The sequence below is a fragment of the Rhyacophila brunnea genome, unplaced genomic scaffold (assembly GCF_057557595.1).
Source record: "Rhyacophila brunnea isolate RB1 unplaced genomic scaffold, BYU_Rbru_1.0 scaffold_20, whole genome shotgun sequence".
Taxonomy (NCBI): domain Eukaryota; kingdom Metazoa; phylum Arthropoda; class Insecta; order Trichoptera; family Rhyacophilidae; genus Rhyacophila; species Rhyacophila brunnea.
Window position 1 is genome coordinate 1,770,216 of NW_028232860.1, and position 13,832 is coordinate 1,784,047.

At 34.6% G+C, this 13,832-nt stretch overlaps 1 protein-coding gene across 1 annotated transcript; it reads left to right on the top strand.

Moving 5' to 3' along the window:
* The first annotated feature begins 199 nt into the window (after window positions 1-199).
* On the top strand, window positions 200-13,274 carry Task7 (TWIK-related acid-sensitive K[+] channel 7). Its single transcript, XM_085948256.1, has 8 exons — window positions 200-415; window positions 2,819-3,054; window positions 4,638-4,855; window positions 7,861-8,035; window positions 8,672-8,778; window positions 8,872-8,990; window positions 9,745-9,895; window positions 11,890-13,274. Exons 2-8 carry the CDS (start codon window positions 2,886-2,888, stop codon window positions 12,043-12,045), a joined length of 1,095 nt encoding a protein of 364 aa, XP_085804382.1. The 5' UTR covers window positions 200-415; window positions 2,819-2,885; the 3' UTR covers window positions 12,046-13,274.
* The last annotated feature ends 558 nt before the right edge of the window (window positions 13,275-13,832 follow it).

The following is a 13,832-nucleotide window of genomic DNA, read 5'->3' on the forward strand; positions in this document are numbered from 1 at the left end:
AATTATTATAATGCACTATAAGAACCTATTCTGTAAAATATTTATCAAATTAACGTTTACATATAAAAAAATAGAATAATTAATCACCTAAAAATGTAATTTATTATGCTAATTTTTTTGTATTTTTCCGATGGAGGATTAAAATATATTCTACTTTGCCCTTAGTATCATAAGGGTTAATACTTTGACGTTTATTATTATGTCAAAATACATGCGTAGATTGTTTCGTTTACATTCGGGAAATCTGAAATATATCTTTTGTTCATTATTAATCTGTGAAAATGATACGTCTGATACTCTTCTAAGTATCAATGCGTTGAAAAACATTTTTCGCGATGTTAAATCGTAAATCTTCCCTCTATTTGAGGATGATCTAACAATGTCAATATTTCCACACCCCTAGGCTATGGAAGAGGTATGTTTGTCTAATTAAATGTGAAAGTTTTCATTTGTTACGCCCATGTCAAATCATTTCATTTTGATATTAATACCCTAATATACGAACATATTTTTTAACGTAAATATACAGTACCTAACAATAATTATAGGTATAGTAACTTAACAGAAGATTTTCTTAAAATAATGTCAAGTTGCAATACCTATGTGATGTTAGTGATGTGTTTTTTGGTGCTTTTTACTGGTTCTCCGTCGTCTTTATCTGTCAGTCGCCATTTTGGAATTCAGCTATCTTTTTGTCATCGAATTATAGTACGCAGTCCAAGACATTATAGTATTTCGGAAAAAATTATAGGATGTGTTGAAAATGTAAGTTTTTTTGTTTGTCACAAACATAACGGAGAATTCGAAAAATTGCGATGCCCTGCTTTATTAAAACACCTCTTACGACCGAAAAATGCTAACCGGCCGCCGTCATTAACTGTCACGTTAGTTTCTTAGAGTATACAACGCAAGACTACATCCATAGAAATATCGCACACTGAGATCTTATATTATTTATATTAAATAGATTTACTTACTACGTCCCTCGCTTAACGTTATTACGATTTGCTGTGATTGAAGTACGAACATTTTACTGAACTTTAAACATCGACACTATAGACAACTTTTAAACGCAATGAAATAAGCAATGGGGAATATTCGCACAACCGGCGAATTCGATTAATTCCATTTTTCAAAATTGTGGTATTTTTGACGTACTATACTTTTTTAATAGTACGCGAACCAAAATGTACTATAATTATAGTTCGGTTGGCAACACTGCGCTCACTGACAGATGATAGCGAGCGGTGGCGGAGAACCAGTAAAAAGACCCTGTTTTTTTTCTAGGTGTTGTTTCTATAATGAATTTCAGTATATTATTTCTTCAAGAGCTATTATTTGACTCTATTGACATCAGAGCAAGTGGGCTTGGCCAACAGTGTAACATAAATAATTGATAATGCAGTGACAATATCGAAAATTACCTTTCTTTCATCTTGGTAATTGATTGCAACTGTATGGCAGTGATAGTCTCTAAACACTTGATGTTGGCCACATAAGTTAAGATGGAGGTACATTAGGTTACTTGTGTCACATGTATGTGGCCCTAAACATCATCAATTTTACTGGAAAGTTGCCAACTAGAGTCCGTATTTTTTATGCTGGCGTTAACATCACGTCGCTCGCGGACAGAAAGCATTGTATCATCGCGTTTGACTGTTGCAAGTTTTCAATGGGAGGGAATGAGAGGGAATGCAGTGTTAAAATGCGGAAGCGGGGGGGAAACCGCATGCCAGCATAAAGAATACGGACTCTATAACGCTGAGTTCCGTAATCTACGCTGAAAACACGGCAATGAAGAATTTGGCTGATGCTTGCAAAATGAATGATTTTTGTGTCCATATGTCTGAACGCGTTATATTGTAGGTGTTGCAGGAAAACAGGGTGGCTTCCGATATATTTGTGCAATATTTCTTTCGGTGCCATATTTTTTTCAGTTTATTTCAATATTATATTTTATCATAGGTATATATCTACCAAGTGGCGAGCTTTTGGACTCCTAAATTTAATTGTTTATTGAAGCAGCCGTTTTCTTTTTTTTCATGGATTTTAGGGCCCCCATAGCCTCTCTAACCTTTACACTAGAACCTCGAGTTGCACCATTAATGTGTTCCACGAGAAGGGAGGCATCTAGGAACGAGTTCATTTTGGATACATTGAAATAAGAATGGAAAAATTAGATACAATGTTTATTGCAATAATAAAGTAAACAAAAAATAACAACATGAATATGTAACATACATAATTCTGTGAACGCTCATGAGAAAATATAGTCAATAGAAAAAATCTTTTTTGAGAAAAGTAAGACACCCAGCAGGAAACGAAACTGTGTCTCTTGGGTATCGCGCCCTGTGCAATGCACAATAATTATTAGAGTGTTATGTGAATTAGTTCAATAATAAAATTAGAATGGTACATTCTTAAAATCCCGTGAATTATTCGTTGTATAAAAGAAATAGTTAAATAAATATGTAATTCATACTTCTAAAAAACAAAAAAGTCTTTTTCTTTAGAAAAAAAAATAAAAAAAATACCATTTTTTTAAATAATATATTATGAATAATACATACATATTATTTTTATAAATGGAATCTAGTTTAATTCAAGATAAACCATTTTTTTAGTTGCGTTGAAAAAGGACAAAATATTTTAGCGACGCAATTCTAAAACGACGCGAGTCGAGACTCTAGTGTATATGGTAAATCCAGCAATGCGCCTACAAACTAACTCCACTATTTTTTTTAATGTCATCATCATCCAAGCATAAATGACCGTAATGTGCCCTTTCCCTGACTGTTTTTCCTTTCCTCTCTTACAGTGCATAGAACATGTTTGAATCCCGCCAGTAGAATCGAAACGCGAGGCATCCGTAGAAAACCCATCGAATGCATATAGAGAGTTGGCTAGGTCTGGATATTGGATGCGTGATGAAGCGACAAAATGTCCGTACGCTCTCTTTGGTGGTCTGCACCTTCACCTATCTGCTCATCGGTGCCGCGGTTTTTGACTCCCTCGAATCAGATACGGAGAGAAGGCGATGGGAAATGCTCTCTGGTTTGTATTTTATTGTCAATGGTTTCTCCAAATAGTCTCACGATTCAAATCGCAATGTTTCATAAAAATTTGTTATGAATAAGGTATAGAAAAAGAAAATGTGTTTGTTCCCGTAATCCTATTGATTCCAAGCGATTTGCCTGTAGCTTCAAGCGACTTTAATTCTCGATTTGCATTAAGCCGGATTCATACTAGACTTACGTGTCGTGTTGTGATGTGATACCTACTGATTCTATTTTGAATCATTAGTCATAGCTTTTGGTACGATAGGACGAACAAAATATTAGATTCCGATTCAGACAGTGATTTTGAAGAAGATCTCGCATTTCTTCTGTTAGCTCAACTTAAGGGGGAAAAAAAGAAGACATTGGGTTCATCAAAGCTTAATTCAGTGATATGTCCATCACTCTTCTCATTTGTAGGTTGTTCGTATATCTTCCTATTAAAAATTTTACTTAGACACATTTTCAGTATTGTCTCTCTATTCACAAAATTCCAGACGAACTCTTAACATAATGTTTGAGACTCTCACGGTCGTTTTTTATCGTATAGATTCTTGGGTTTCCACCGTGTGTACTTCTTCCTTCTTTCCTCAATGTTTCGGGCTCGTTGCAGAAGAGATGCTCTTAATAATGGCCTCTGCAACGAGCCCGAAACGTCAAGGAAAGAAGGAAGAAGTACACGCGGTGGAAACACAAGAATGTATTATGGTAGTCTAGTTTTTTCTAATTCAATTGTTATGCTTTCATCCATTGCCTGCAAACTCCATGTAAAATTGAGAGTCGAATACCATATAAATAACCTAGCGTCCGTGATACAATAATTAGCTCCTGGTGACTCGGTCACCCATACAAACTCGTCTCGACTGCAACACGTCGAATTTGTCATTCCCAAAATGTAACTTAAGCCGGCTCGCACATCAAAACTCGTCTCGTCTGTAACCTTATTCACAAAACACACGTTGCCAAATGGAGCTCCGCACATTGGTGGAATGCGATTTTTTAGTTTGAAAAAAACATCTAGTGCTGCTAGCAACAAATCGCATGTGTCGCGGGCTGCGAGTCGAAGCCGCCAGGACTTACTTACACACTGACATACCAGCTCGCCGGAGCGACATTCCTAGAAGGATTGATTTATGGCTGTGCGGCAGACTAGGCAAGTTTAGATGTGAAAGCCGGCTAATGTATGACATTTTTGATAGAAAAAACATCTGCTGGTCGCATGTAACAAATTTCACCCAGCATGGCAGGTGGAATAGCAAAATGTTGCGTCGATGCATATGTAGATGTTGTTCTTCAATTGTTGGTTCGCCGCGTGAAGTCACTGTCCTGGCATGGTTACCATCTGTATGTTCCAACATTGGTGACGATTTTGATTTATGACATGAGACCACTTTCTATGTGCGACCAGACTTATGCAAGCAGCCAACATAATAGAGTGTTGCTATCCTGGTGTACTGTCATGTGTATCATTTGTCTTTTTTCTAAAATCCTCAACTTATTCCCCGTATATTAGTTCAGTTTTCAGTTTCAGTAGAGACCCATATTTATGTTGATTACAGTATAAACTTATATTTCTTACAGATATAAAGAACGGATTGGTGCGCAAGTACAACATAACCCCCGAGGACTATCACATGATCGAAATCGTGATAATAGAAAACAAACCGCACAAGGCGGGCCCCCAGTGGAAGTTTGCCGGTGCATTTTATTTTGCAACTGTAGTAATTGCGGTCATTGGATACGGCCACTCCACCCCCGTCACTATAGGTGGCAAAGCTTTTTGTATGGCTTATGCAGTGGTAAGCGCTTTCTACCTTCTCCACATCCTTCTCACAATGAAATTGTTATTATTTATTTCACATTTGTTTATTACTTTTGTATTGTGATCTTACATCTTCAACAGAATTAGGCAGATTATGATTTCCACTCGTGTACCTCAATATATTTTTTCATTAAAATCGGTTATAAGCCATTCAGTCCACTTCTAAAGCCCATGTTCTATATTCAAATATACATAACCAATCAACCAGAGCTGTAACACGCTTAAAATTTAACCTTATTGACGATTTTTTTTTATTACGTGCTAATACCACAGACATCAGGGTACCAAAATATAGCTACTTTCTCAATTTGAAATACAGTAAACTCCTGATTATCTGTGCACGATATGGTGTATATAACGATATAATAGCTCTTAGGAAAATCACTAAAGGATTCCTGCAAACAAACCAAAATCACAGATTTTCTTAATATATAATGAGTATTAAATATGTTAAAATAATTGTCTGCTTTATAAATGTACCTGGCACCCCCCAAACATGAAAATTATCAGAATGATTTTAAACATTGACATCGAAAGCCAATAAAACACGGCAAAAAAATGATTTGTAATAATTCTCCAGCACCCTTTTTAGAAAAATTTCTTAGATTTTAATTTCTAGCACAAAAATTTCGAAACACTAATGTCAGGTTTATTTAGAAACCCAATACCTAAGGGAACTATCAAAAAATTCTCAGTGTCCACCCGAATTTCGTGTAGATTGGTGTAGGTCATGGCTGGGGAGGGCTGACAGGGCTCTAGCCAGGGGGCCCGGGCTGTGGGGGGCCCGGCGTGTCGGGTTGACCAGATAAGTGAGATAAACACACATCATAAATTAGCTTTAATAGTAAAAAAGTCGCCTGTGGCGCTATTACACTTCATGGCCATGAATATTTTCAATTACTTATATAATTGTGCAATATATTTTTTGATTATTATGTGTCGATATTCGACAGCTCCATTATTAAAGTAGATGTATTAAAAATCGCCAATAATTCACTGTATAAGTACCTACCCTTAATTTGAACTAAAACACAATTTGAAAAACGTTAATGTAGTGTTTCTCACTGCATTTAATCTTAGCGGTAGGTAGGGGGCCCGCCAAATATCCTAGCCTGAGGGCCCGTTTCAGGATGTGGGGACCATGGTATAGGTACAACGAGTACAATAGACAAAAGACTGATAAACGAGAAATTAAGCTGTAAAGAAGAAAAAGAGTCAATATTAAATCCTGGGTGCGCCACTGTTGGAAAGCATACTGTAACGGCATTTACAGTATATATTTTCTAAGATGAGAAAAGACAGGGCATTATAATGACATACCTATTATACATATTTCTTACAAAATCTGCAGATTGTTCTACAGACTTACCTCCCAAAGATAATAAAAATTCTTGATTTTCTACCGTTATACAGCTTAATACATAGGACGCTAAAGACGCGCCCAGCGCGTAACGATTAGGTGGCCATTCGATATAATTAGCATTCTATTTAAATGTGGTAATTAAAAAGTAATTATCTAGTCAGCAGTCAATGTGTAATGACCTTAATGTTTGTGTACATTCCATAATAGTAATTTCATGCTACGATAAAAATGTAGTCTGACATTGAATATTGAAGAAACTATGTAAATTTTTATTACGTAACATTTAGAATACGAGTGGAGGTAGACATATTTTCATCTTTTAGTTGTTTTTATTAATTTTAATTTAATTTCTGTTTTTTCTTTGTTCTTAAATGTTGTTATTTTTTATTATTATTTCTTTAGGCCTCATCAAGAAAGTGCCATGCTTTGAAATTTGGCAATCCCTTGATATTCCCCCGATCCAAATACAAGTAAATATCTAGATGTCTTCGGCCATTTTTCGAAACATTCATGATTGTTTTGCTCACGATCCAGTACCACGGTAAGACACTCATTGCAGATATTTAAACACTAACTAATGAAATACTAAAACACCCCAGGCGATGATCTTCACTATATACCTGGCTATGTATATCTATTATTATTTTTTATTTTCGATTCTGAATACGCACAAAATTTAAAAATGTTGCATTCTTCATGTTTGAAAAACTACAGAAAACACGTATACTTCAAGTTCAAAATTACTTGTTCAGCACCTCACATCTTTTCACTGTCCGATTGACAGCTCTTCCAATTGAGCCTTACGTTAACTATACAATTCATTAGTTATTAATAATAACTCTTTTGAGCTAAAAAATACACTCTGTAGAATTATATTTAATGATAATTATTTCTATCAAGTAAAATGTCAAATGCAATACAATATTTCATTATTTTCTCTTATCAAATTCACTCACATTTACAATTAAAATTACTATCAATATATGTACCTATTGCTTTTCTTCTTGCGTTATCCTCTGCTTTAGTGTAAACAGAATTATGGTAATAATAGGAAGCTATTTGATCCCTCCCGTCTAAAGCATGTATGTAGTCAAGAGTCATGATAAATATTTTCCTAGATCTTCGAATAAAAGTTATCAGCCCACCATACTTTAATCACTATTAATCCACCGCCTAAAATGCTAGTTGACTTTGTTTTGTCATAATTTTTATTTTGTTACTAGTGGTCATATTGAAAATCAAAACATTTCAATCAAACAGTTGGTATCCGTATCAGTTGGATTCCTTTTTGGATAACGAGTTTATATTGCTAAGTGCCATCTCCTGTTATATGCATCACCAAGCATTGCTCGGTGCTATTACACATAGTGAATTGTCACTTGTCTGCCTCCGATAGACGATCCAATATCCTCAATATTAAACAGTATTTGTGGTGAAACATTCATAGTAGTCAATATACTTAATTTCTTGATGTTTGTTTATTGAATATACTTGTAAACCTATCTGCGTCGTCAATTATATGACAATGAGTCAATATAATAGTAATTCTTCACGATAATTCAAATGTACAGTCGATTTATTCGCGGCTCTCGCTAAGATGTGGCTTTTATTTTTTTTAGGTTGGTATTCCACTGGGTCTTGTAATGTTTCAAAGTATCGGAGAGAGATTAAATAAATTCGCATCCGTCGTGATCAGAAGAGCAAAGTGTTATCTGCGCTGCAATACCACGGAAGCTACCGAGATGAATCTAATGTTCGCTACTGGTCTTCTCTCTTCCGTTATCATAACAACAGGTAAAAATAACATTGATTTCGTTTTCCTCTGATATAATATAGAATTTTACATTTAATTCCCATTTAACAGAAATATTTTTTTGTAGTGTCATTTAAAAAATGAGAGATGAGCATACGCGACAATTTTTATATATTTTTTTGAAGTGTTTCAATGTAATTAGTATTTTTATTGAAAGTAAAATAATTCATTCAAAAATCATTTTCTTATTTTTCAAAGGAACTGAATCCAATATATTTATCTTCATTTATAAATCATACTTACCGAAACAAAAATAAGTCAATTTTATATTGCCATCAGCTGTTAATACTGACACAAACAAATACTATTAAAAATAAATAATTTATTGGTGTGTCTACAATAATAGCTTACTTCACTTGATGCCTGGAACGATGAACAATAATCGGCAGGGTGCGTTCAAAAGGTCGATGGATTAATTCTGCCCGCTATCTTTGATTTTGATTTAATGTGTCGAGTAAATTACGACAGTTCTTCCATCACAGAATAGCGGGATCGACTCGCGCAAGATTTTTCGTACCTTCATCATTTCTTGTACTCACTGTTATTACTCCACTGTCAAGTGTTTTCAAACAATTAATTTTATTTCAAGGTTTTTAATCATAAATTGTCATTTTCAGGTGCTGCCGTATTTTCTCGATACGAAGGATGGAGTTATTTTGATAGCTTCTATTACTGCTTTGTAACATTGACAACTATTGGATTCGGTGACTACGTCGCTTTGCAGGTAGTGAACATACTAATATAACATCATTTATCCGTTGACCAGTTGCTTTTCAAACCGTGCATATAATGTGATCACTATTTTTGTCTGTTTCAGAATGATCAAGCACTTACTAGCAAGCCGGGATACGTGGCTTTGAGTTTGGTTTTCATCCTGTTTGGATTGGCGGTAGTTGCTGCCAGTATCAACTTGCTTGTTCTGCGATTCATGACTATGTAAGTCTCCATTAGTTATCTGTCAGGATATTACAGACGTCGGAGTCACCATATAAAGGGTTGGATATCCATTAATCTTGAATGTAGCCACCTGACATGATATAATTTGTCAAAGGACATACAGTTAATTTGGGTTGTAGGGATGAAGACAAACCAGTTTGTAATCACAGAATTTATTATCAAATTATTTTAAGTTATAAAATTTTATTATTGTAGCCGAGTACTTGGTTAAATATATGGGTTTATTTTAGAGGTCTGACATTTGCTTTACAGTCAACACTGTAGATAATTTCTTCGATCTACGTTACTTTTAGCGGCCAGTTTCATAGCTTCATTATTCCAGTCTTACACATCTTTTCGAACTAACTGCTAATGCTATTAACTCCTATTCTTCTGCATTCAGTCAGTCATCAAAAAAAATTGAACAGGCAAAAATGTTATGAATATGTAGTAACCTGCACAATTCAATCATGACTCGGTTTGTCGCAGGCCTCCGGGCGCAACACCCATTACACACTCAAGCACACAAATCTAAATTAACATCTTTATTTAATCAAATCAGATGTGTTCACACGTGTTTCACTGATCACCCACCTAACATAAAATCCCACAATGGTGACCCCGACGTAACAAATAAAATAAAATATGAACTAAATATTTTTTGATAAGTGGTCTCCTATTAGGAAGATTATCTTATTATTCAAGTATATTTTAATATTAGTTTGTAGCTAATATATTCACATGTCATAACTAGGAATGCGGAGGACATAAAGCGTGAAGATAATGAGTTGCAGTCGTCTTCGCACCACGTGATGACTCTTGACGGAGAAGTGATGGCAGTGAACGGAAAACTGCTCGCTGGCCATGGCAATCTCAGAGCCGCTCCAGATGATGATCAGACTTCTGTAAGTTACTCTTGTCTTTTAATCCTTTGGCTTCGCCGGTTTTTAACTGAATATCTGTGTCTCAGAAGAGGTATGCAATTGAGATTCTCAGGAATAAATGAGTACAAGAAACATAATTTAAAAAATTAGTTAGAAGTTGCTACATGTAATTTGAATGTTTTGACCTGATCTGTCCCTGAAAACCTAAAAAACTAATATGTCAATATTTTTTTGTGGAATATAAAATAATGTATCTTTTACAGAATGCTCAAAACAGTTACATTTATTTTACAATGGTATTTTTAACTCTTTGAAATCGATTTACTCAACTCAGTTGCCTATGCACTTGTATTCGTTGAATCCTCAACACTGACTATTGGTTTTGAGTTATTAATGAGTTGTTTCCGTAATTCTTATACCGTGTTTATACACGAGGTGCACAATGTAATATAACATTGTCGCACAGTGCTCATTATTTTTTATCTTTCACAAGCTGAAGTACCCGGCTTCGCACAGGGTTGCTTCGTGGATACATATATCTACTATTTACCTTTGCGGGTGTGCGTACAACAACTGACGAAAGTTTCATCGCAATCGGATGAATGGTATAGGAACCATACGAATAAAAGAAAATAGAATGAAGAAGATGATGATTTTTCTAATTCAGAAACCTTCGCGGGTGTGCATACAACCACTTACCAAAATTTCATCGCAATCAGATGAATGGTATAGGAATGCATACGGGACAGACAGACAGACATTCATTTTTATATATAAGATATAGCCTGTCTACAAGTGCAAGCAATAAGTTGACAAAGTTTTATCACAATCGGATGAACGGTATGGCAGCGCATAAAATACGAACAAACAAACAAATATTGATTTTTATATGTTAGATTATATTCCTGCCAATGTCCCTTTACACTGATTGGCCCACATGGAAAACAATGGAACTGTCATTTAAACTTTAAAACATTATTTTGTGATTTATACTTTAAAATGCACTACTGCCCAATCAATGTTACATAGCACCCTATAACTTCTTGCTAAAAACTTATAATATTAGACAAATCTGATAACTAAGGGATAGAAAACGTCCTAAAAGTAGGCTTGTCGCTGGATCGATGAAATAGTTAAATTTTAGATATGTAGTAACGAATAATGGAATCAACTTGGAGAGGCCTTCATTCAGCAGTTGATTGATCGATGCTTTTTTCAATTGACATCGTTCAGTCGCCATTCCGATTTTCTTACTCAAGCAAAATGGCTGCCATTTTTTTTATTTCGATTGTGCTTACTTTCTCTAGTGTTATAAATGGTTTTACAGGATTTTTCAACTAAATAATAATAATGAAGTGTAGATTTTTGGCTACTTATCTACTCGTCGTAATGGATTGTCTTTTTACATGCCCTGCAAATTGGCAAATAAATGTCATGTTAGTAGTGTGAAGTCCTTTGCAAATGAATCTGCAACGCAAAGTCATTTGTAGCTAACTTAATCAGTGGACCAGTTGTTCTTTTTTTGCTTCAATTTCATACATTTAGGCTCCATCTGTATAGAAGAAAGTTTTTTTTTATATCTTTGTTTAATTCATATATTGTTAAGTCTATCTTGTAAACCTCTTAAATAAATTTTTAATTATAGAATTTCTATTTTATATATTATTAAAAATTAAAAAGAACAAACTATGCTAAATCACGAGTCATGTTATTTACGAAATTTGAAATTTTTTTTGTTGTATGGACATGAATAATGAGTTTTGTGGATTGAATTATGGTTATTAATTAGCATAGTAAGATATTCAAGTTAGAATGATGATCAATATAGTAAGGAAAAGGTTAATTATTGTTAGTTGGACAATGTCAACAATGGATGATACTGGTCCGGGATAGGGGAGATGGAGGAAGTTGTTGCGAGGAAGCTAGGACCCGCCTTAATTTGATAAGTGATCATCAAAGTGATCATCAAAAGAGATTGAAAACATAATGACTGTTTTGTAATATTTTATATTTAGGTGTGCTCCTGTAACTGCCTGGGCAATAATCACAGCAACCCACACGAGCTTCTTTTGGGTGGAGGAGGACCTTGCGAAGAAAGAGCCGCGCCCCCGCCTCGACGCAGACCCTCTCTAGCCCTCTTCCTGCACCAAGGAAAGAGAGCCTCTGTTTAATCGCATAACACTTACTACACTCTTCTTAAATTTCTACATTACTCTTTCACTGACTTCATCGTCAACTTGATTACATTTCACAAGCTGTAGATTATGATTTATTAAATTAAGTTTTTATTATGGCAACATTATACAGTCGAACTCGGTTATTACGAGGAAGATGGAACCGACTGAATTTGCTCGTTATATAACATTTTTCGCGCTACGTTCTATTTAAGCATAGAACATAAAAAATCTGAAAACCATCGTAAAAATCCCCGAAACAAGCATGGCATTCATAAACTACAAAAGAAGTAGCCCGGCGGCATCGGTCTAGTTAACTGCCCGGTCGGATTTTATTGCTTAGGGTCGAAAATGTTGTTTTTAAACGATCGACACATTAACAGTTTTGCTCAGTATACCCGAGGAGTAGCTCGTTATGAAAGTGAATAAATGTATGGAGAAAATCATAAACTAGTCAACGAATGTTTTCTCATTAAATCCGAGATCTCACCATTTCTGTGATCGTAATAACCAAGTTCGTCTGTATTATTATTTTGAAAATAGAAAGTGTCCATGTTATACTACCCTCCACGTAACCTTGCAATTCGGAATAGATTTTTTTGTTTGTTTTGTTTTGATTTATTTGATAACAGCTAATCAGGCGCCTGGTATTTACTAATACACTAATACGGAGTGCGTATTACACACAAATCTTGTCACTGTGTACAATTACAAAGTTACGTGGAGGATACATTACATGATTATATCGAGGGTATACTAACAGAAAGCATTAACTCATTAAAACAAGTTCGGAGTTAATCGCAAAAAGGACTTTATTTTTTTTTCAAAGCGTTCTCCCACGTAGATTTTTTTATGATTTAAACACATTTTTTCTACATTATAAAGACTAGCCTTTATGGCAAACACAATATACGACATGTTACAAGTCCTGTATTTTGTATACGCAGAAAGTCATTATCATGCTTTCTATCAGAATAAAAAAATAACAATATGATTTAATAATGTTTATATTTTCTCACCATTATATCCTATGCCTTTGTGCGTTTTACCAGGACGTAGAGCGTAAAATTGTATACATTTTGGCATTTAAAACAGCAAAACTGAAATAATGCGTTCTGTCAGTATACCCTCGATATTATCAATATTTTTTGACAGCATTTAGGATTTTATATGAAAATATTATACCAAATAAAGTAGATAAATGTCAGTAAAATACAGAAAATGTCAATAACATAACGTTTGATTCAATATGGATATTGTAACAACTTGATGGTGTAGACTAGAACATTAGTCGTTGGATGTATTTATGTTGTATACGAAGTACGAGGGTGGGTCAATAATTCCTTAGAAAAAAGCATTAAAACAGTTTTTATTTTTGTATTTTTTTTTTATTTCTCAACATAATCTCCTTGGAGCTCAATACACTTGGTTAGACGTTTCTCAATTTTTTTTAAACCGTCAGAAAAATAAGTTTTCGGAAGGTCCTCAAAATAAGCATTTGTCCGATCGATGACTTCTTCATTTGAAAAAAAACGTTGTCCACTTAGCCATTTTTTTAAGTTTGGGAAAAGGAAAAAGTCACTGGGGGCTAAATCTGGCAAATACGGTGGGTGGTCGACCAATTCGAACTTCAATTCTTCAATTTTAGCCATTGATCGTAAACATGTGTGAACACGGGCATTGTCCTGATGAAAGAGGATTTTTTTCCTGTTTAAATGAGGCCGTTTTTCTTCAATTTCGTTTTTTAGCTGGTCCAATAAAGATGCATAATAATCCCCTGTTAT